Source organism: Fundulus heteroclitus, chromosome 13 (genome assembly GCF_011125445.2).
Source record: "Fundulus heteroclitus isolate FHET01 chromosome 13, MU-UCD_Fhet_4.1, whole genome shotgun sequence".
Lineage (NCBI taxonomy): Eukaryota > Metazoa > Chordata > Actinopteri > Cyprinodontiformes > Fundulidae > Fundulus > Fundulus heteroclitus.
Window position 1 is genome coordinate 24,395,887 of NC_046373.1, and position 24,587 is coordinate 24,420,473.

A 24,587-nucleotide genomic window follows, 5' to 3' on the forward strand; every position below is an offset into this window, starting at 1 on the left:
TAAACAGGAAGAAACAACAGATCTGTCAATGCAGTGATGGAAACAAAGCGACATTCATGTTGGGAGGTGAACACTACACAGGTGAGGAAATGGACAGATGAGAAACAGCTGTGGGAGAGCAGATAGGTATTTTTTCGTTTAGGTTGTACGTCCACATGGATGCGTCGTATTGGGAGTCCATAAACAATAATTTTTTAAACCGACTCCCAGAGTGGATATATTTCAAAATGCCAGCTTCATTTTTCTGTGTTAAATGCGAGCTGCATCTTTTCTTAAACAATGACGACATAGCTCCCCCTCTCTCTGCAACCCACATGGTGGGGTGTGGTGTTGCGGCTTTGTTATGGCTGTTACTTTCTAACTAGTCAGCAACGTCCTCTTGTGTGGACGCACAATTTTCCTTAGTTGTTTATGATAATTGACTGCATTCGTCTTCATGTAGACAAGGCCTGAGATGATAAAACATAACTACTTCCAAAAGGTTGTCACATTTTAGGAAACTAAGTATCACGCCGATTTTCATTAAAAAAAGGGTACCGGCTTCACCGTTTACACGCTGTGTTTTAAACAATCTGTTCCAAGTGTGGTATTCTTCTTAAAAGTTTGACTAGTCTGTATTTCAAATTATGCTGTTTCAAATCTTCTAGTGCTTCAAATACCCCCCCCCCCCCAAAAAAAGATGATTTGTGTTTTCAAAAATACAATTTTTAGTTAATTGTCAAACAGCACTGTAAAGTATCTTTGTCCAGTTCAGAATAATTTGATCAATGATAATATTTTAGATTTTGTAGTCCAGCTGCCTTAGAAAATGTGACATTTTTAGTTTACCATCTCAATAGGAAGCGCCAAAGCAGGGGCCAACTTTAGCATCGATAACAGTCAGCGACTTGCTATAGTCTCTCTGTGCCAATATATCATTCATATTTTGTCTGTCAACCTGTCACTGTGTTTTTCCTCACATGGGCACCAACAATGCTGCCAGATAAATGACTTTAAGATAGTGTGGGCCCCTTCAGGGCTTATGTAACTGAGTGTCCTCAACAATGTTGATCAGCCCACTCTGTCTGCGGGTGACAGCTATAGAACGATGCATTAAATACAAATGTCTTAAATGCAAATGTGTGGCTGATAACAATAGTTTGAACTAAATTAGCTTATATATAGTACTTTGCAAAACAAACTTTATCCTGTTGAGACATATTGTGGGGTTTTAATATTGCAAGAACTTGTGCCATTAGATCTTTTTTACACTCTGAATTAAATAAGAAATATAGCTCATCATTCCTAGCCTTTAAAGTTAGCACCAGCTTTTAAAAATGAATGTTAATTGTAACTGATAACCAGTGAACGTCCAATATAATGTGTCATATGTGCATTTCTCATTTTTGTTGTTTGCCGTTTCACTGTGGAGTTTTGTACAAGCTGAAATATATATAATCTGGGGCTTTTTTTTTTTTTGCTTAGGTAAACAGTGTGTTACAACAATATTAACAAAGGGAAATAACAGCACGGATAATCATCTCCATTTCATTAAGAAAGGAGCTGAGAATGATTCTCAGAAATTTGTCAGACCTAATTTGACATCTGAGTCTGAATGGCCAATACGTTGTTCAATTTGCATTTGCATTTTATCAGAGTTTAGGTGATGTTATTGCTCAGCCATTATTCAATGTCTGATTGAATACAAATGGATATAGAAGTGAAGAAAATTAAAATGCAGTTTGGATGATTTATTTTAAATTGTATTTATGAGTCAAAAAATGCAGCTGCATTTTGAAAATGAAAAAAAATGTATATTGATGCATTTTAATTAGAATATTGAGACACATTTGCTTCTATAAAAGTAGGCTGCTCTTGTTTTGAAAATCACTGCTTTGATGCCATCAGACGACAGAAAGTTTTGCTGAAAGAGTTAAAATTAATGTTGTCAGTCTCGGTGAAAGGTGATTAAAGGTAATTAGATAAAATAATTAAAGTTTAATTATTATATCACATGGCTTCAATCCATGAATTCATTCTCAGTTGCAGTTCACCCCTCAACACAATTGACTCAATGTTAGATTTAGACAAATTCATTTTGCTCACTACTCTTCACTTCTACTGATATTCAAGTATTTTACAGTGTTGCATATCTAAAATGCATTGTGGTATCAATACATAGGGTCAGCACCTTACTTCCAAACACTTTAACCCCCCTATGCAATTCCAGATTATGGAGATTTTAATTAAATATACATTTTTATTGTAGAAAAGTTAGTGCTGAAGGTGAAGCTGCTGCTACATGTATACAGAGTTAATAGTGAATTGGTACTATGCAAGTGTCATGGGACAGTCACTAACAAGTGTCTTTAGTTTTGATTGCTTTCTGTGGCTAAATAGTGGAACGGCATGGCTGAAAGCTACAATACACATACATGTAGACTAGCAAATAACAGACTTGATCCTTGTTTGAATAAATCACCAATTTCTGCCTACAGGGTGGATTCCAGCTGTGCCATGGACCCAAGATGAGTTGTATCGGTGAGGTGTCAGACTTTATTTGTAATTTTCATTTTTTTTACCCAACTAAAAAAAAATCTGACTCGTTTCTTACTCTGTGTGTGTTTGTCTAATTTGCCTAAAATCTGAGTTCTAGAGTAAAAACTTTATATTTGGTACACAGGCTTAGTCTAATATGGATAACGTCATTATACCAGGTAATACATTCATGGAAATGTTATCTGTGAAATATTACAGACATTTCTAATTCAGACTCTCTATTCATCCTTGTTAAATATACAGAGACATATTCTCTTCATCACACTCTTGATCTCATCCTAATATAAAGACTGGACCATTTTTATTAACTTTTAGAATGTGTGACCAGAGAGCCGCTGGAGGAAATTTGACTCTAGTATATATATCTTATCATGCAGATACAAAAATGAAAAGTAACATCTGTTTTCCTTTTCTTCAATTGCCATTAGCAAGACCATGGACAACCGCTATCTAAACATTCCCATTTAAGGTTATAATATTATTGACAACATTTTAGCCTCAACATCAAATGATAATCATCTGAAAATATATAACAGTTCAGGGGATGTTGGCCCTTTCTTTTGCCCAACACTTCTTTACTTTAGAAGATAAACAAACCGCTATTAAAAGGATCTTAGCTAGATTAGAAAATAGCGTGGTAACTAAATTGAAGCTATAGAAGCAAGAACAGCTTATTAACTTTAAATAGAGGAAAATGAGAGAAAATAAAAAAGCCCTTAGGCTGTAGCCAGGCTGAGAGTTATAGCTTTAGTGAGCTATGCATTTCCTTAAGCCTATACAGTGACTAGCTTATTTGCTTCTTAAACGACATTGCTCTGCATTAGGAAAAAAAAGCATATGGTAATATATTTCCAACTGCCTTGAGACAACATTTGTTGTCAATTGGCGTCATAAAAATAAACTGAATTTCCACTGTGGTATTATTGGGGCAAATTGTTCTTCCTATTAAAACTAAGAACATTATATGTTTATTCTGATAGGAAAATTCCTTATTTTCGCTCTGAAATATTTATTTCTGCTTTTTTCAATGTGCAATTTGCTCGGCTCCATTGCAAAAATGTGTTTCTGTGGTCAGATTTAAGACCTCTTGCCACCATGACTTCTGCTCGTACTCCTATAGAGTCCAGCTTTCCCTGCTCATGGGCAACCCTGCGCTCTCAACTCTGCTTTCTCTGCTCTAGGATCCCTTCGGAGGGAACAACATGCATGCCCTAAGGAAGGCAGGAATGTAAACTTCACACTGTCATGCTATTGGCCGTAACATTTATGAGACCACCACTTTGTTCCAAGAGAAAGTAAATAAAATCTGCAACCATAGAAAACATACCTGAGAGTGCATGTTTCATCCAAGCAGAGAAAGACAACACACAAGATGCAATATTCAAACATTTGTGCAAGAGGCATAACATCTGCACATAGAAACTTACTTTTCAGAGGGAATAAAGTGTTTTTGTAAGGAAATAAAAGCTTGCTACCACACAGAAATACTCTGTTTGCTGAGCTAACATTAACCTTGAGTTGGCATTTTTCATGTTTTACTAAGCAAGTGGATGCAATGTGTTTTTATTTAAATATTTAACAGTCCAGCTGAAGGATGACTCAGATACTAACATGTTATTATTTTTAAAGTCCTTACCATCACAAAATGTGTCCATTGTTACCATTGTGCTAATGTGTTTGCCGCAGGTTATTTACTGAACTAACCATTTTCCTTTATATTTTCAATCATATTTGGCACAAAAAGAGCATAAAAAGTCTTTGTATGTCCGACCTCGGTTCCACTCACGTCCCTGCAGGTGTAAGGCTAATGAGACTGCGGCGAAATCTGAAAATTGGCTGGTCCATCTATTCAACACTACATAATGCAAAAGCATGGGCTCTTTCTTCTTTCTGCCTTCAGTGGAGCAAGCACCAAAATTAATGAAGCTGCTGCTGTCATGAAGCGGTGGTAGAGGAGGGACCCAAATGTAGACTAACACACGAGGCCGGAGCCAGGAGAAGCAATGTTTAATTAAACAAACAAAAGAACAGACAAAGGACACGCACCCCAAAGTCCAAACGGAATGCCAAAACAAGGTCCAGCAGAGAATTAAAGCAAGAAGAAAACAAGAATGATACCGATGTAGCTGGAAACACATCTGCCATATAAACCAACAAACCTGTGTGCATGCATGCACTCAGAAACAGCAGGTTGTGCAAGCCAGAGGAAGACGAGCTGGGTGAAGGCAGAGAACGGCAGGTGAACTAGACATGAGGGAAGACCATCTATAGAGAGGTAAACTACACATAAAAGGACAGCTTCTACTGAGCAAACAGCGACTGGTGGAAATGGCAGCTGAAATACTGAGGAGAACGTAGTAAAAGGCTTTGTGAAGGTGTCCAAACCAGTTTAACTTTTCACGTTTTGTCACGTTTCATCATCTAGAATTACAGCTTGACTTTTTGTGGGATGTTTTTTTTTTTTAATAAACCAACACAACGTCGTGCAGAATTGTAGAGTGGAAGTTTACTGATAGGAGAATAAAACAGAATAGATATCATAGAAATATAATTTACCATCGTACCATGGGGGAAATTTGGGTTTACCAGCAGAAAAGTAAAATGGAAGTGGAATCATGCAGATAATGGGTTTTCAAGGTTATTAAAAAATCCCCCAAAGTGTGCTGTGCATTTCATTTCAGCTACCTTTGGGTCAAAACATTGTAGAGCTATCACCATTTACAGCTGCAAAGCTATTTCATGGGCAAGTATCTATAATTTTTGAACATCTAGAGACTGAAACATTTGCCTATCTATCTATGCAAAAATAGCTAAAGCTCAGGAACACTTGACTGAGGGGGATCTGTGCATATCATTTCAAAGTCTTGCTACGGTTTCTCAACGAAGTGCATTTTAACTTGTGCCTGAACTACAATGGCATGCCTTAGATCAAAGCCTGTTAATGTATTATCATAGAGTAGTCAAAGCCCATTGTAATATAGATTCATATTTCAGAATGAAAGTTGACTTTGATCTAAACCATGCCTCTTCATTCTAGATTTTTTTGTCCTGGCCAGGGTGAACCTTTGGCCCAATTTCCATTCTTTTGTAGCCTCTAAATGTATTTTCTTTAGGATTGCGTCGCATCTGGTTGGATCTATTTAGACATCAGCTCTGACCAGTTTCCCTCTGCCTTCTGAAGAAAGATCACTCTTTTTTTCAACAACAACTTTCTTATTTTGTATATGTTAACCATCTAAGTGGCTTAATAATAATAATAATATGTCATAGACAACTTTATGTGGAATGACAGAAAATGCCAATGAAATACATTTAAGTTTGTTGTAACATAATACGATGTAAAAACTCACAAAGAAGTCTAACATTTACAACACAGGCAACTAGTATCTAGGTTGTTTCTGATAGCACAATATTCAAAATAAGGTAGCTGTATGTTTCATAAGGTGCCTTCTTGAGAGAAAGTGCCTTGCAGATCTCAAAAGACCAGCATACAATTGGACAATGCACATTCCCCATATCATGGCAAGGAATTTGTTTTTCTTTATCCTTCCCTCCATCTGGAGCACACAAAGAAATCATATTTACTTCATTCCAATTGTATCCATACCAAATGTTGACTGGCCACCAAAAGGGAGCTGTGATCTAGCTAAAAAAAAAAAAAACTCTATTAAAATATCCTCTTTGGCGTGTTTTTGCAGCAGCATTACACAGAAAGAACAGCATTACACCTGAGTTTGGATTTAACCTTGATGAGTGAGGAAAGGTGAAATTGAATTTGAATGATAATCTCATTAAGCGTTTAAGGTCAACTGCAACCCAGAATGGAGCCACGGTGGAGAGTTTATCTGGACCCCAGACCCTTCTCCTCGCCTTAATTAACGCCTAATTGATTAACAAGCCCACATTTAAATGAATTTCTCCCCATTTCCATCAGACTCCTGGGTCTCCCAGACAACAGTTTTTTTTTAGGAGTGTGTTTTAGTGTTTAATTTGAACAGTAGTCTTATGTTCTGAGCACCAGAGAGACAGAGAGAGGATGCTTGTTCAAATGCATATTTCAAAAGAATTTCTGACAACACATATAAACTAAAGGAATACCCGCTCGCTTGTGCATGTGTGCCGGTGTGTGTGGGTTCAAGCTGAGGAATCCCAAAGTGTAATTGAAACAGCTCTGTATAATTAGTAAGGAAAAAGGCAGTTGATTAGCCTCTTAATGGCTCGCCTGTGTTCCCAAGTTTCTCTTCCTGACACACATACACAACCATCAGCCACAATCATCATTACCATCACCATTATGTGTTTGTGCGTGGCCCCACAGGCACACACAGGGGGACAATTGTGCAGAATGATAACCTGGGGGCCATTTTTGAAGCTTTGTAGTGGATACCACGCATTTAACAAAAGGCTTTAGGGTTAGGACTTCTTTTCAGGGTTAGAGTTAGAAATTTACAGTGAGGATGAGGTTTCCTTCTAACAGCAGCGTTTTCAGGCCAGGGTACGCAGTTTGGGGATGCATCACGGCAATGTGGATTCCTCATAACACCACCTTTCACACATCACTACCGGGCTGGGCCTTCTTCCTGTGTTGTGTGAAATCAACAAGCTGAGGTGGAGTAGTTGAAGCTGATGAAACACTGTTTCTCCTCTGAGAAGACATGGGAGGAAGTCAAGTTGCCTCTTTCATAAAACAGTTTTATCATATAAACGCAAAGTCAGTCCCCTCTTTGTGCTGCTTGTGGCTCGGTTTAACTCACCAATCGCATATGAGTTTATAAAAAAGGTGTTGTAGAAAGGAGGTGTGGAGTGGAACAAGGGTCGATACTGAGCGCTCTGCAGACATGTAAGCACATGGGATGGGTAAAACAGAGCGGACATGTGCGGCAACTAATCAGTTTTTGTAATCATTTCAGGGCTCACTGTTTCTGATAAATACACTTGGCTGAAGTCCAATGATCTTTTCTGTCTCTGTTCACTTCAGTGTAACCCATCCAATATCTGCCAAGGGCAAGAAATGATGTGCATAACATGCAACACTACGAAGGCCCTGGTGTGTTTTAACGCAAACCATCCGTAATCGCTGCAGTACATCATACCCTTTGAACCACCAAGCCAGCTAACTCTTGCAATGATCAGCCCTTCCTGGACTATGACTAATCGTTTGGCAGCTCAGAGGCGTAGCAGTGGGAGATTCAACAACAACCGTGGCGTCTAAGTCCTGTTAGAAAACACGTAGAAGTTCCGGCACTAAGTGTTTTGGAGATGATGCTTATTTTGGATGTGGGGGCAATACAGCCATGACGCTGTCACTCTGCAGTTTCTGTCCTGCCGGTTTCATATAAGTAAACATGTGCTGCTGCAGACTACAGTAACGTTATTGATTAATCTGTGAACAGCCGCAGAGATGTTTTGGAACCATGTCACAGGGCCCCTAGTATGATCAGGGCTAAAGCAGAAGTGGGCTATTCCAGTCCCCCAACCTTGTGTATGTGTTAATGTTTCCCTATTTGATCATCGCTGTGGGACTAGCAGGATCCTGCAGATCCTCATTACGGTTGATTTATATGTCAGTTGGCTTTTAATTAATCAAACGAGCATGCTGACCTCAGAATCATAAAAGCCGATATTTTTTTGAAAATCATATGGTTGAATTCAAAGGTGAGACCAATTTTAGGCCTTGGGTTTGGTGTGTCCCAATTCCGTTTACAATCCATCCATCCATCCATCCATCCATCCATCCATCCATCCATCCATCCATCCATCCATCCATCCATCCATCCATCCATCCATCCATCTTCCTGTAATTCATGTCATGGAACGAATAGGGCCATGAGGGGAACGCAGGCATCCCTTTCTCTCCACTGACTGTCTCAGCTAATTATTAAAACATTCCTGGGGAATTTCAGGCCCAGAAAACCTTAAAAGGAATTCATCCATGAGATGTCTTGATGGCAGCGGCGGATTTATTTTAACTACGAGGAGAAGTGGCTCTAAGCTCCTCACCTCACCCTGTCTCTAAGGCCAACCTTGATCCTAAAACTCAGTTCATCCGCTATATGGGATCTCATTGGTTCTCCCAACAGGACCCTCAGACAGAGGCTGGTGCATCCCAAAGACAAAACCCCCAAACCTAAAATGAGCGGAGTGGTATATGCAGTTCAGTGTAGTGAGGAATATTCTGATCTTTATATTGGAGAAACCAATCAACCTCTCCACAGATGCATGGCTCAACACAGGAGAGCTTAGGACAAGACTCTGCCTACACATTAAGGACAAAGGACACTCTTTTAAAGACAAATAACACCGATGGTTTGAAAGGGGCATGAAGGAAGCCATCTATGTTAAGAGAGAAAAAACAATTTAACTTCACTGATTTGGCTCAGCCCGTTGAAACAGACCAAAACAGCATCGATAGTAGTGCAGATGAGGCTTTAATCTGTTCATCCATCTTCTGCTCCGTCCCACCATCACGTATGAACAACACCTCAATACCTTTGCAGTTCCTTGCTTTATGCAGAGGCCGACCCCAACCATTTTCCGGTTAAAACTTACGGCCTAAGGGAGTAACAATTTGTGTTTGAGATCCAAAATGAGAGTGAATAGCCAAAAACTGCGTGTGTGGTTTTTTTTTTAGGAAACTTAAATTTGTGGAGTCATGCCAGCTGTTCATTTTGGCTGCGACAACAGATGACTAGACCAGTCGGTACTGATTTATGTTAATCCTTCACCGTTTAGAACTTTTTGCAGCCAACTTTTTCTGATTCTGGTAGTGTTCAGTTTATATACACCTTGAGGGAAATATGTTGTATTGCAGAAAAGCTGTACTGTTTTATTCTTTTGGGCTTTTAAAATTATCTATATTAACTAAAGCTAACTGTTCTTATAACTAATATGAAACACTAAAACAGCGTGAAATATCTAGTGTAAATTTGTCTTTGTTTTAAAATAATAAAAAGTTTTTAGAAACTGTTCTTTTAAATTGGTTTGACTCACCTTTGCTACCAACATTAATAATTACTGACTGCTCACATCAGGAAGACTTAAAATAATTATTTTAAATGGTGTTAATAACTCGGAATAGTCTATAATAGTTATCCGGAGGTCAAAGCCTCTGTGATGGTCTATTTTAGCTATAATGTCATACCCAACATTTCCTCTAATGAAGGCAAATTTCCTCATTAATGACCACCGTTAAAAAAAAATAATAATAATTCATGAACAAGAGAAACCAACCTTTAGCGGTCATTTAATTTTACTAGATTTCTGATTAAGACTTTGAAAAGCTTTTATATATCAGAGGTTTAAATGCTCGCTAAACATTTAATGCACAAAAACAATCAAAAGTTTTGGTTTTCAAGAAAATAATTCATCACTTTCTAAGCTAAAATAATGTTAAACCAATAACTTTGTTTTTCCAACTTCAAAGCCCAAAAGGGTTTTCTACGCACACAGAGAAGAAAGACACTCACTGCCCCTCGCCCTTATCATCTTTACCTCCTCTTGCAGTTTTTATTGTAGGCAATTCCCTACTCTGTGTTAATTAGACTTGACTTTAAATGAGCCGCTTTTGCAGAGAAAACAACTAACTTGGGAAATTGAGCTTCAGCTGAGCCACTTAATACGTCCTGAGCATTCCTGTGACTGCTGATCAGAGCTGAGCAGGCTTTCCAACACTCCGCTGCTTGTATAATTGGCTGACGCTTGTGTTGCAGTTAAGAGTGCCATCACTGTCAGTAACTCAAAGCCCACGTCTTGCACCCTCACCCCTGCCTGTTGCCATAACAACTAATGCAGAGGCAATGTTAGAAAAATCAATTGGGGATGCTCGTGTTTTTTGTGTATGTGCTGGCTTCGCCTGATTCAATTTGCTGCTTTTGAACGTGAAATGTTTTTTTCGGTTCGGTCACACTTGAACTTGATAACGCTGTAAAGCTGTGAGCAAATTTCACTTCATCTTTTGCCAACTTCAAATCCAGCATGTTACAGACATGTTGGGTTTTTCCTCACAATAGAGTGAGATACTTAGACTTGCAATAGTTGAGCGGCTTAAAACCATGGCAACACTTTGTGTGTCTGTTTCTGGAATGTAGATAACCTTTAATTCATTCATTATCATCCTAAGTGACCCTTAAGTATCCACTCACGGAAATCCCAGGTTTGAGTTTGTGTATGGACAAGAGGTGTAAATCCCAGAATGATTTAAGACAAGAAGTGGAAAAAAAAGCAGCTATGTGAGAGAATGCAGCAAACACAGAGGGGATGGGAGTGCCAAAGAGAATGAAGAGTGGATAGGGGATCCGTCCAAAAGACTTACAGAGTCTGCACTAAAGAGAAGGTGGCTGAGGACAGAGAGAGCAGCGGCATGAATCCAAAAAGAAACAGTCTGTGAGTGTGGCGGTACTAGAGATGACATTGGCAGGTCAAATAACTGATATTGAACTAGAAGAACTAAAGGGAACTTGCAAATGACTCATAGTTTTAGGAAAAAGAGACCTACTTTGACATGAATTGTTGGATTTTCATGTATGGTAATATTTGTAATGCCCTTTTTCCGTCAAACAATGACCTGTTTTCGCTTAGTATTGTCATTTACAATTCTTATAAAATAGTGGTCAAAAGAAAACAAAAAGAGGCAAAAAAACCCAATATATTTACTCTATGGATCTTAATTACATAGATTGTTCTAGTCCGAACAAAGGGACTTCCCGGTATAACAGAAAGTGATATTTGGGGTTAGCCTGCTTACTCTCTAGCATTTCCTACTCACCCTGTTGATCAACTCCCCCACCATGCCGGTCCAACTGCCGTTTGGTTCAGGCGCTCCATATAACCCATCATCCACCAGCTTAATCTTGAAGGAGAACTTCAGGATGTCTGCCAGTTCTCTCAGCATGTCCACACAAAAACCTTCGTACTGATTGTTTCCGTGGAAGTCCTGGTAATTGGACTTGCGCATCACGTATGGGCTTTCCTGTCAGAACGATAACATTGGGCACGTTGGAGCACGTTGAACAGGAGACAAACAAAAGCACCGCACGCTAGCCGATCCACAACGTACACATTTAATATTGTGTCTCTTACCAGTATAGTGGTGACAATTAAGGACTTGTTAGCCAGTGTTTCCGAGGCATTGAGGTCCAAGGAAGTGGAGTTCATGGCCAATGTGTTGTTGGAATACCAAGTACCAATCTGTAGAGAAAAAAGAGGAAGTAAGCACAACCTTATATTCAAGTACAAAGATAGCAAAAATCCATAAAAACTAGAAATTTGGCAGTGATAACTCTTATTATGAATGAATTTAAAAGTGTCCCGTATTCCAAATGTTCATTACATTTTACAATTAATTTATTACATTATAACTCCTTTGCAGTCCCCAATCCAAGACTCTAACATCCATTTAAAAAAAACAAACAAAGAAATGTAATAAACTTAAATAAAGTAGTAAAACACAAATACAAATAAGCACATAAATATAAGGATACAATGATGAAAATTGTAGTGCATATGCAAAGCAGTTAAAAATCCAAAGATAAAGGAATGCTATATTATTAAATTAATGCTATTCTTAAACTTAAAATTTTTTTTTAAAGCACATTAGAATATGAAATAATGTTATGCTATGAAATACATGATTCATAAGAATAATGTTATCTGCTAAGTGTCTACATTGCTTAGGTTAACTTGGTAAACTGTGGCCTCCTAAACAGCACTCAAAACATCCATGTGCCATGACAAAGCCTTATGTTAAATTTGTCTAAAGGGAGCAATCATTTCTCTGGGCTGGGAAGCTTCTGAGTCACCTTTGCAAGGTTGAAAAGAAATTTGATCAAAATTCCCCTTTCACAAGAACTTCCCATTGAATTGTATTACCATCTCTTTTTTTCTAAAGGGAACTTCCTAACTTTTAACAGTGTTAATTTTTGTAGATATTTATTTTCTTATTTCCTTAATGACAACTTAAACCTAAGCAAAAATAATGATTAGATGAAATTAGATGAAATCATTGTTTTCAAGTTGTTTGATCTGAAAGGGAAATAAGAAGTTGAACCCCATTCAAAGGGCTTAGTTTTAATTTATTTTTTTCTTGTGGTCAAGGAGATTTAATCATAGTTGATTGCATCTGATTAGTCTCAAGACGTCCAGTATAATTACCACTCAGGTTTAATCAGGTCAGCCCAATACATTTGAAAATTAGGATTTATAAAAAGAGGAAGGCTTTCATTATATAAGAATAATAACAATCAGCCACTTAGCTTTCATATTTTGTTTGTTATATTATCATATTTCTACCAAAGGATGAGAGAGAATAAAAAATGTTGGAAGGTGAAAACAAATTCATTAAAAATAAAAACGTCCTGACCAGATATTTACATAAATCAGTATTTGTGTTCGGTGTCTGAATCAAGAGTCAGAAACTACAACCTCTAGAGCTTTCATCCGCATGCTAAATCAAAAACTATGAATCTATTTAACGCAAAGTTACCATCTGATATTTGTTATTCTGATCATTTATGATTATAAACCCACCCTCAGCCCAAAAAGACAGCCTGTTCGCACGCTCTGTGCTGATGGATGAATGAAAGAGTTGCTTACTGAGCAGACAGATAAGGTCTTTGCATATCTAGTATTGTAGGTTTCTTGTCGGTGTGACACATTTGATTTTAATATATTGTGCTTAGTTCATATATATGGGTTCACTGGTTCAAATGTATTATTCACAGATATGTATTTGAATAGTTAAAAAAAAATATCAGATTCATGCATTTGATGATCAGCTTTTAGCTCTCCAGTTATTTTATTTAAATGATACACATACTGTAAGTAATTGACTTATTTTTTCTCTGACCTCTTTATGTCCTGCAGGGTGTTTCTCCAAGATCTTCAGGGTGTAGTTGGTCCTCTGTCCTTTGCTGTTGAACTCAATGTGACCTGTAAGACCGTCATATTCCACCTGATAAAATAAGAGAACAAACAAAGACACAGATCAGGTAGCTTAATCCAATGGCTAATTTGTGAGTTTCTGCTTTCATATGTGTGTATATATATATATATATATATATATATATATATATATATAAGGGCTGGGCAAGTTAACGCGTTAATTTCGCGTTAACTCATTAGACTATTAACGGCGATATTTTCTTTAACGCGCGTTAACGCATGTTGGTCACATGCTTTTATTTTGTGAAGGTCTGTTGCTGCGGTGTAGGGGTTTGAATCAGAACAGTAGGTGGCGATAATGCGCCAATAACCTCGCTGTCAGCCCAGCCTCAGATTCAAAGAGGAAAAAAGATACTGGCCGGAAAAAAACACAGCTGACATGCGGAAGGCGGTGTTTCCCGCAGGTACCGCGAGCGAGCTTAGGCGGGGCGAGGCGTTGCTTAGGCGAGGCGGTGAGTTGGCGGCCGGAACAAGTTTTGTGCGGAGCGGAGCGGGGGGGGGGTCTGCATCGACGCCGTCGGTGAAGTCGCTTCTCGTTTCAAAGTATCCATGTATTTTTGCCTGTTTTCCCCCTGCCATTCACTATAAGCGCGCGAGAAAGCAACAACAAAAAAACGCGTGTTAACGTCAAATAAACGCAAGCATATCGAGTTAGCAAGCATTTCAGTTTAAAGTTCTTCCAGCATGGAATATGACAGAAACAAGTTAGTTGGAACCACTGCCAAGTTAAATTTTGGTATTGAACATAAAATGGTAATGCTGCTCCCTGCTGTTACCTCAGAAATTGCCTGTTTTTGGTAGATCTTTTCCCCATAAAGAGAATTCCCTGTCAGTGGCAATAAGCTTTAATTTATTATTATTGCTATTTTTTGTTTTACATGTTTAAGTTGAGATTTACACTAAATATGTGTTACTGATAAGTGCTACAAATGTTACAACACTTTTGTTCATATGGCAGCAGAACATTAAAATAAAAGTGCTCTTTACACTACTTTTGAATTCATTCTTGGAGTTTGTAAATACAATGCGATTAATCGCGATTAATCAGTGCGATTAATCGCGATTAAATATTTTAATCGTTGCCCAGCCCTAATATATATATATAGTGAGAGAGAGAGAGAGAGAGAGAGAGAGATCGCTATTTATCAAAACAAAGAAAATGTCTGGTACACACTACTCGAATTTTCATGCTTCATCAGATTTTCAGATCTGTTTTAACTAAGATGAAAAACATGCATTATATTTAAAGACCACCTATGAGCAATGCTGTGACAGATTAAAATGCAACCTTCGGTTCCTGTGCTTACTGTTTTAACATTAATAGTCTTTGTTACAAAAGGCCTTTTTAAAAAATGTAGTTAAACGTCTTTTCAGAAATGAGCTACATGACCTTTATGTCTTTATTGCTTTATTAAGAATTTGCACTTGATTATTTGAACGTAGCTCTTTTTCCTTGATAGTCCTAATGGTTTCATTTAGAGTTGTCTCAGATTATTTTTCTTTTAAACAGACTTGTTCCATAACAAAAAAAAATCCCTCAACTGATCCTTTGTCAGAAACATTCTTGGTAATGAAAACATATTTTTTTGCATAGATGAATTGAGGTTTAACTTTCAACATCAGCAATATGTGCTAATTAGTTGAAAACCTGTGAATTTTTATTCTTTCAAATATATTTCAACTGAAAAACTAAATGAGATTTAACACCATAACTTGCAACCCTTTCATTAGCTATCTAAAGCAAACAAGCTTAAATCGGAGGCAACCGTACTTTTGTTCAGTTCTTTCTGAAAATGTTTCAACATTACCTATCCAGGAGTCTTTGTCAATTCTGGAGGCTCGGACTTGAGCAACCTGTAGTTGCAGCACTGCTGTTTCTAAGGACATGGAGGCCCATCCTCCTAGGCTCATTCTCAGTCAGATGCAAATCAATGACCCACCTGCCACTGTCCTGGGTCGTTAGAAGCTACTGCTTGGTGTGAGTGAAGAACTCGGTCACCTGGATGATGATGAGATGCTGCTGTAATCTCTTTGGAATGTGTTTGGAGGACCGAGCTGTAAAAACTGGGGAGTTGGAAGCACAACCCTCCTCCTCTGTTTAGTGATGGCCACTCCCCTATGACCAAGATGGCTTCTTTCACCTCTCTTTCAAATCATCTGTTCTCCCTGTCCAAAATCTGAAGATCAATGACGTCTAAAGTGTGTCCTTTTTTCTTGAGGTGCAAGTGGGCTGCTGAATCTTGCCCTAAGCTTCTGGCCTTCCTGTGCTGTGCCGTGCGTTTATGTAGCTGTTGTTTAGTTTCTCCAATACAGGAGCAGTACTTTGCTGCATTGGACTGCATATATAACGGCACTCAGCTGTGGTTTGGGTGTTCTGTCTTTGGAATGAACCAATTCAGAATGAACTGAACGAATGAGCGGTTGCCTCCGTCTTAAGCCCGTTTGCTGCTGCGATGACCCGGATAACTGAGAATTTGCACAGGCATCTAGCTACCTATAGCTAGCATATTTGACAGAAAATATGGGTCCAGCTTGTTTTATTCCAGTTTAATGGTTAGGATATTTGCCATATCAGTGTTTCTTACAGGATGAATGTTAATGTTGAACTTTAAGTTAGGATGGACTTGACAGTCAATTTTGGCAGCTGAACGTTCAGGAAATCAGGTTGAGTTCATTGTTTCTCCCTCTCCTTTATTTCTTTGGTTACTTGCAAAGCTCATATTTAGTTTAATATCACTTTTATATTCTTTAAAGTTTAAAGAATATAAAAGCTCACATTAGAAATGTGATACACAACAATGTCTTCATCAGCCCCATTAAAGTCCTTGAATTTTGGGTTTTAGAATTTATATCTTATTGTTTCTAAGAGCTTTATTGTAACATGTTTATCCCTCCTTTTTCTGACAGGTTAAATAAGCAGTTTTATACTAATACTTATGTAAGGGATAGTGCTCAATGAACTTTGTGGAAGCAACTGTCTTCTAACCTGGCAAGCCATATTGATAATGTGTAGCACTCTTTGTTCTGCACATTATCAATCTGGGACTACTCCAATAAGCTCCATTTCCATTACAAGCCCCAGGCTTTAGTGTCCAGTGGGAGAACAAAGTCTGGGGCTTTTTGTGTTTCCATTTTCTAAGGGCTAATTATGCAAAGCGGGTTATTGACGTGTGGTGACATTATGATGAAAACTGCAGTACTACTCCGGTCCGGTGAGTGGCGGCAAAAAGACAGCATAGGTCAAACAAACAGGATGGACAACTTTTTCAGATGGCATTCCACCTCCTTAGCCCCTTTTATACTGATCTTACTCTATTCGGGCCTCTCGGATCCTCGGATCATCTGCAATGAATAGATCCAGTCTGTGAGGAATCACAGACAATCTGGCTGACAACACGCTGCAGCAATGGGGGTTTCTCCCTGCAGTCGACAAGTCCGAGCATTATTAAAATTGGCTTATAATCCTGATGAACTGACTGCACAGATGAAGTTTGGCAGTGAACTTTTTCGCCTAAAAACTAAATACCTTTTGTAATAAATTGAGATTATAAAATTGATAGGTTTGAGAACCCCTCATCTCCTTACTGTTCCTTACACCCCCTTGTGGAGGACGCAACCCTGCCCCCTCAACAAGCCCCAGGAAAGCAGAGCAAAGTACTAGGTCACTTGAGGGACCAAAGCCCCAGGAAAGTGAAATTAGTTGGCTAAATGTATATGGAAATGTATAAGCCTCAGACTTTTCAAAAGCCCCAAGCGTTTGAGTGGCAATGGAAAATGGGCTATTGAATCCGTTAGAGGAAAAAAAGACGTTCAGCAGAATTCTCTAAGCTCTTTGAGCAAAGTGCCTCGTTGTGCCTCCCCACCAAAAGGTTGGTTTTAGCCAAATCACGGTATCAAATTAACACATAATTGGCAGACGTCATGAGAAACCACAACACAGTAAGCTGGTCAAGGCAATTCTTGGTGTCCTTTTCTTAAGGATGAAATTGTGGATTCTTACAAAACAGATGTGACAGTAGCAGCTACACCTCCTGTGTTGCCTTGTTTTTGCTGGTTCAGCTGTCTGCCCAGCTGCTCTTGCTTTTGTCGCACCGGTATGTCCCGCCTTAACTCACAATACTGCAACCTGATTGGACCAGACTGTTTTTGGTTCGGACACAAACGGTTAACGCCGTAGCGGTACCAGATTGATTATCCCGCTTATACAATGGTGAGTTCATGAATGAAAGAAATAATTAATCAATTATTAATAATTTAATGTTTTTTCATTGTTAAAATTATAATTTTTTTCACAAGAAGTGGCTGAGATAACTGTTTAATATTTATCGTTGTGACACGTTGCTAAGGTAACCAGCATCAGCTGTCTTGCTGTTACCAGCTAACGTTTGGGCTAGCGCAATAATTTAGAACAATCAGGCTATTTGACTGGAACTTTATTATAGGAGTCCCATAACACTTTTTAATGGACACCTTGCAGCCAATCAGAATAGAGTATAAAAGTGTTTAACTGCTCTTCTGCGCTGATCACAAAAAAAAACATGATTAATAAATGCTTTACCAAGCTGAATTGATTTGTATCGATCTTTGACAACGCTAGGTTATTCTTAGCATAGTTTTCACTACGACTTGTCAACAAAAACATTTTGTAGCCAACAGCTACATGTGGTAAGTAGTTTAAAAATAATATATTCTATATATATTTTACATATATTTGAATTTTTACTGTGAAAGAGTATTTAATACAATGACTCGTAAATGCTCTACTACCTTTCTTTACTAGAATTTTGGAAAGAAAATAAATTAGTGTGCCTTCCTCTGACTAATTTGGTTACTTACAAAGTTAAGGCAGCCATTACACCATTTGCAACACCTTGCTATGTATTCTTTACCTGACTCCGCCAAATAGATTTGCTCCGCATATCCATCTGGAAACCTTCCGTTGAAGTAATTTTGGGAAGGGGCGAAAATACTGGTTAGCTGATTGGCCTATGTTGGTGATAGACGGGCCAAATGAACCAATCAGATTTGTCATCGCTCGTAACAGAGCGACGACGAAAACACAACCACAAGCCAAGCTACTCTTGCTGCTGCAGGTAAAGGCTCGTTAGCTCAGCAAAGAAATACTCTGTAATTCCCATAAAACTTGCTCGATAGCCACGCTAACGCTAGTTTCATCGGCTGAAGCCGCCATGTTCTTTAGACTGAACTGTCGCACTTCCCGTTGCGTCACACCTCAACCCGCCTCAAAGCCAACGCTGATTGGACGTTCGTTTGGTGAACGGCTCCAAATTTTCTTTAACGGAGAGTAGCCAGACTGATCTGCGAGTGAAACCTTGAAAGCTCGCGAGATCAGGATGGTCTCACGAGGCTAATGTATTCTGGTGTGTTAAAAAACACTTTTTCTGAATAGTGTGTGTATACTGAGATCAATAGCGTGGAATTCAAGTGTCAAGACCATTTGCACTATGAGGACGCCATCTTGTTTTTTTTTCATATTATATTGAAACCGACTATCTGAGAATAAAATCTCAATACTCTATCTCTGAATGGCCACAGGAGGTCATATATATATATATATATATATATATATATATATATATATATATATATATATATACAAGTCAATCAGAGGGCAAATGCATTCACTATCATGAGACGATCACTTTATGTTATGATTGTGTGTTGACTAACTTTCTTGATGACTCTTGACTGTTGTTGTGTTTCTTATCATTTTTCAATAAAAGCTCTGATAACAAGAAAGATAGCAGCCTCTATTGAAACAGCCTAAACTGACAGAAGCGAGGCTGCCCTACATGAAGCCACCAGGCCCTCTGACCACCACCAGCAGGCAATATCAGTGAAGACAGTCACCTGCTGTGAGACAGTCAGGGTGGGGGATCGAACCGGCAACCCACCAGTTACAGGACGAACTTCTTAACTCTTGGCCACCATCGTCATTTATATACTTTACAGATTTTTTTCTAACCTTGCCAGCCAGCCGGATTCTCGCAGTATGTGTGCATCCACAAACACATGAGAATCCATCTTGTACCGCTCCTGCTTCAACCGTTTGTGGCCGAACCAAAAAATGGTTCGGGCCAATCACGTTGCAGTATTATGGTTTATGGTGAGACGTACAGCTGTGACGAAAGAAAGAGGTGCTGAGCCCACAGCAGAACCACAATAAACATGGCAGCGCAGGAGGATAGCTGCTGCTATCACATTTGTTTTTTGTTTTTTTCACAATCCACAATTTCTTCTTTGAAAGAAGAAAAGGATGACGTGGATGGACAAGCTTAACTTGTTGTGGTTTCCTATGGTGCCTGGTGCTTAAAACTTTGTCAAAACCAACTTTTGGTAGGTGGGCACTAGGTGTCGCTTTGCTCAATCAGCTCTGGAAGTTCTGCTGAAGATCCATCCTTTCCCACAAATGGATTAAACAGGAGCAGGCCCGGATTAATACTGTGCCGAACGTAGAGGGCTACACATCATCAATCTGGGTTACATTTTTACATAAATAGTTTTCTAAAGACTTTTCCTTCAGTTTGTTTTCTTTAGACTTTGTAAAATTCCTCGAGATGACATGTTTCATGAATTGGCACTATATAAATAAAATTGAATTGAATTGAATTAAAGCCATGAGTATTTTGTTATTTTGATTAGCCATTTTTACATTCATGAGAGCTTGACGGTTCCTCAGAAATTAGTACAGTTCTCAGCTATCATAAAAAAAAAAACACTTGTTCTTACTTGGCAATCTATTTTGTGTGTTCTGATGACCTCCTGTGTACTTATGTTATTCTACTACGGCATTTAAAAAAAAAAAGAAAAACCAGGAGTGTCAAGCAAAAATACTAATATGATTAGAGTACAGAGACTGTATCTGTAACAAACACATTTCTAATATTTAATTGGCTTAAACAAATATGAAAAAAACAGTCTGCGGGACCTACAGATTATTATCTGTAAAGAAAATTATTAAACTTTAAACACACGTTATTTCTTCATTCACAATGTGAGGTTGCTATAAACAACATATTCTTACTCTTTGCTGGTCTCTTCATATGGTTTTGATGCTGAATCTTAATGGGTCTTTTAAATGTTCATATAAATGAAAACTGATTGAATTAGACTGTGTCCTTGAATTTGAATTGAACTTTTTTATATACGACAGTGCCTGAACAGTTGTCATGATCTAACGCCGTATTAATAACCTCTATTGAAATATTAAAGAAGACTGGATCAATGGCTTTTTTTTTGTTTCAGCTTAGACTAATGGAAAAGTGTTGATTCAGATATTTAGTTTGTGAATAGGGGAAAAAAATTGAAACATAATCACAAACACGGAAAAAAAAACACGCATATTGGTAAGAGAAACTGAGAAAACAGACAGTACATCAGATCAGTGACAGAGCTGCTGGAATATGTGTGCTTGCAGTAATGTGCAAATAAGTGTGAAGCTTGTGTGATACACGTGCAGCCGAGCATGCATTTTGTTCCTGAGTTTATGTGAGTTATGCGTTATGGAGTACACATTCAATATGAATTGGTGTGTGCGTCTGCATGACTCAAGATGAATTACATCCCAAAAACAGTGGAGCGAGAAAGACAGAGGGAGGGAGAGAGGTCCCCGGTTGCTGCCAAACAGAGGGCAGAGATGATGAAGTGATGCACTGTGAGCTACCAAAACAATATGGAGGGAGAGGCATCATCAGTGGACGGAAAAAACAAGAAGTGGCAGACAGATACAAACAAGGGAGGGGGAAGATGGGAGTAAATCAAATGAATATGAAAGAGAAACCAATGTAAAAAAAGAAGAGAAAATCTGTAAATTCAATAACATATGGTGAATCTAAACATTTATTTTGCTGTTAGTCATGCTGAAAACAAACAAGTCATTCAAAGCTGTTATACAAATGTAAGATTTGTTGCCATAATGTTTGAGCGCCCTGGGAAAAAGCCAGCACAGTTAAATGAAATGCAACCTAATAATTCCTACTGGAAATGCAAACGACTACAAGGACTGTGGATAATGCAACAACGAGAAACAGCCATTAAAGCGCACCGGAAATTCCCAAAGGGACGTAAATCTAATACGAGCACATGTAAAATAATTTCACATGTTCGTGCATCCTAATAACAGAAATAAACATTGTTTCTTTCAAATGAAGGGACAACTGTAACTAATGATCAGATAATCAAAGCTAAATATAAATTAACGGGTAGGATAAAATATCACAATAATCAATAGAAGACAGTTTTAAACAGATTCTAGGTATAACTACTGTCTTTATACCAGTTTGTTTTTTCAGAGTGGGCTTCTTTGCATAAAATATTAGTCCTAGACAAAACAATCGTCCTAAAGAATTTAAAAAAAAAAGTCTCTCTACAAAGTTAACTGTTTGCTGTTCTTATTTTTTTATGAGCTCGGAGCAACATTATCTATCATTCTAAAATATATTTTAGGACCATGTATCAAATAAATGGATCTTTTTTGGACTCAAACAATTTTGCTAAGTGAGTCCACATTGTAATTGTATGTTGCATGACATTATCCAGCAATGATACTTTAATGCTGATACAGAATCTATTTTCAAAAGGAGTCCAAGGAAAACATTGTTCCTTCCACAAACAGATGAACATACTTTCATTGAAATCTTTCCATAGCAACTCAGGATGTAAATTTAGGGTTTTGTCCTGGTTGTAGGTAAAATTCTGCTTCAGTCCCAAGTCTTTTTTTCCCCATGTCTTCTGGGTATTTAACTAAATTTGTGTCCCTGAGGAAGAAAAGCATCTCCACATCTTAATGTTGTTCAAACGCGTGGATGACATGGTCAGGATAATGGTCATTGTTAGCGTTCCAACACCCATGGTATTTTGCATCTAGGCCAAACAATTACATTTTGGTTAAATCTGACCAGAGCACCTTCTTCCACATGTTTCCTATGTTATCTGCATAGCTCGTGTTGAACTAGAAGAAGGAACTTTGACGTCCATCTTTCACCAGTGGCTCCAGCTGTCACTCTTGCATGGAGGCCAAATTTGCGCAACAGGCTGCTAACACGTGTGCACTAAAAGCTCAGCACTGGATCTCTGCAACTCCTTCAGAGTTACAATGTGTCTCTTGGCTGGTTTTGAGTAATACTTTCTTAGCCTGGCCTGTCAGTTTACATGACTGAAAAATAGATGGGATGTATCAAGTGCCATACAAATTTCTTTCCAGATGATATTCTCAGTTGTGCTCCATGAGAAGTTCAAATCTTAGGATTTTCTTTTATACTCTAACAATGACATGTTCTTCTCGACAACTGGCTTCCTGACCATTCTGGTGAGCTTTTTGGATTTCATGATTTTGCTTTGTTCAAAAATGTTCTCCTACAAACCTCCTAGGCCTTCATAGAACCACTGCATTAATACTGAGTTTAAATTATAGAGAGGTGGAGATAAAAAAAGGTGGTTGAACTGGGTTTTATTTAGGTATTTCAGGGTAAAGGAGTTGAAAAATGCTGACTTTAACAACTGCCAAAGGGACAGCAACGTTGATTAATGTGTACAGTCCCTTGACAAAATAAATAAAAACATGTCCTATTTTACATTGGGCAACCACATAAAATCCCAATAATATATGCTGGAGTTTGTATCTATAACTTGACAAAATTTGAAAAACATTCAAGTTATATAAATGCTTTTGCAAGACACTGCATCTACTCATAAAATAATTAGCAAATGTTATATGTACCTTAGACCGTTTCCTTTACATTCTTAGTTTAGGTACCAGGCTTGTTTAAATCTCTTTTTTACAGTGTTGACTGCAAAAACAAAACAAAAAAATGAGTTCAATTTTCTTGAAATTAGTGTATTTTTCCTTGATTTGAGCTGGTCAAATAGATGATTTGCCAATGGAATGAGATTTTCTGCACTTATAATAAGAACAACTTATTTCCATCATCTTATTTAGAGAGCAGAATATCTAGTTATCTTATTTTAGGAGTCAAAATACTTATTCCATCGGCAGATCATCTTATTTACCTGCTCAAATCAAGGACAAACACACTCATTTTAAGAAAATTTGGCTTATTTTTAGTTCCGTTTTTGCAGTGTTTTTTGTAATTTGTTGTTTTAGTGTTTTTTGTTTCCTGTGACAGATCTGGTCAGGTCTGGCTGTTAGAATTCGATATGTTTTCTGTGTTCAGACATGTGAATTGTGAGTATGTGGATTACGTGTGTGTTTGTGCGTGTGTTTACCATGCGTAGGTAGTTCATGAGGCTGGTCCCATGTTGCCAGATGAGGGGGGAGGTGCAGCTCAGTGGCTTCACTCCAATCTCCTGACTGCGGTTCAGCTCCCGCACGGCGCTCACCACCACGTGAACAGCATCAAACATCAGGGCTGATGACAGCTTGGCATGAAATAAATAAATAAGTAAGTTTTTCTTTTCCACCCCTTTTGCTCAAAAAAGCGCTTTAAAACTACAGTCACAAGATATCTTTTCTTTCTTTCTTTCTTTCTTTCTTTCTTTCTTTCTTTCTTTCTTTCTTATAATTAACTTCTACAAAAATATTTCAGCCCCATGCCTAGTGCTGCCAAAACAGAATGAATTTTACAAACAGTGAAAGTGAAAGCAAAGGGTTTAATTTATCAGTTTGATTGATAGAAGAAAAAAAGCACATTGGTTGATTATGTTTTTACTTAAATGACTGTTGTGAACACACAAATACAAGCTTGATGAGGCAAATGAATACTAATCAATACTGATAAAATGCTTGAGTAAGAAGTACAAAATATGGAATATTGTACGTGTTGCTGCCACACATAGTTCAAATAAAGGCTTTTGTGAGACAATAAAAGTGGTTCTTTGTAACCGGATACAGAAAGCAATACCTCCAAAGTCGCTGAACAATCATTTCATACTTCCCATCCCAATTAATCGTCCACTCAATTGCATGGCCGGTGTTATGTAAATTTATTCATGTGTACTGGTTCCCTGGAGCCTGCCAGGACTTCCTGTGCAAACCTGCCCACATCTTTGTGCTTGCGCTGATTGTGCACAATCAGTACGTGTACATTTTTATTATGCAGTTGACAAAGTAGCACATCAACACCCCCTGTGAC

General features: G+C 38.1%; 1 protein-coding gene across 2 annotated transcripts in view; it reads right to left on the minus strand.

Moving 5' to 3' along the window:
- The window catches only part of LOC105916497 (glutamate receptor ionotropic, kainate 5), a 303,177-nt gene that overhangs the window by 49,067 nt on the left and 229,523 nt on the right, over window positions 1-24,587 (minus strand). For both annotated transcript variants that reach the window (XM_012851035.3, XM_036145472.1), the window contains 4 exons: window positions 23,722-23,874; window positions 13,382-13,486; window positions 11,617-11,724; window positions 11,303-11,506 (listed from right to left, as the gene is read on the minus strand). In XM_012851035.3, the coding sequence (XP_012706489.2) occupies window positions 11,303-11,506; window positions 11,617-11,724; window positions 13,382-13,486; window positions 23,722-23,874 (570 nt within the window). The remainder of the gene's footprint in view (window positions 1-11,302; window positions 11,507-11,616; window positions 11,725-13,381; window positions 13,487-23,721; window positions 23,875-24,587) is intronic.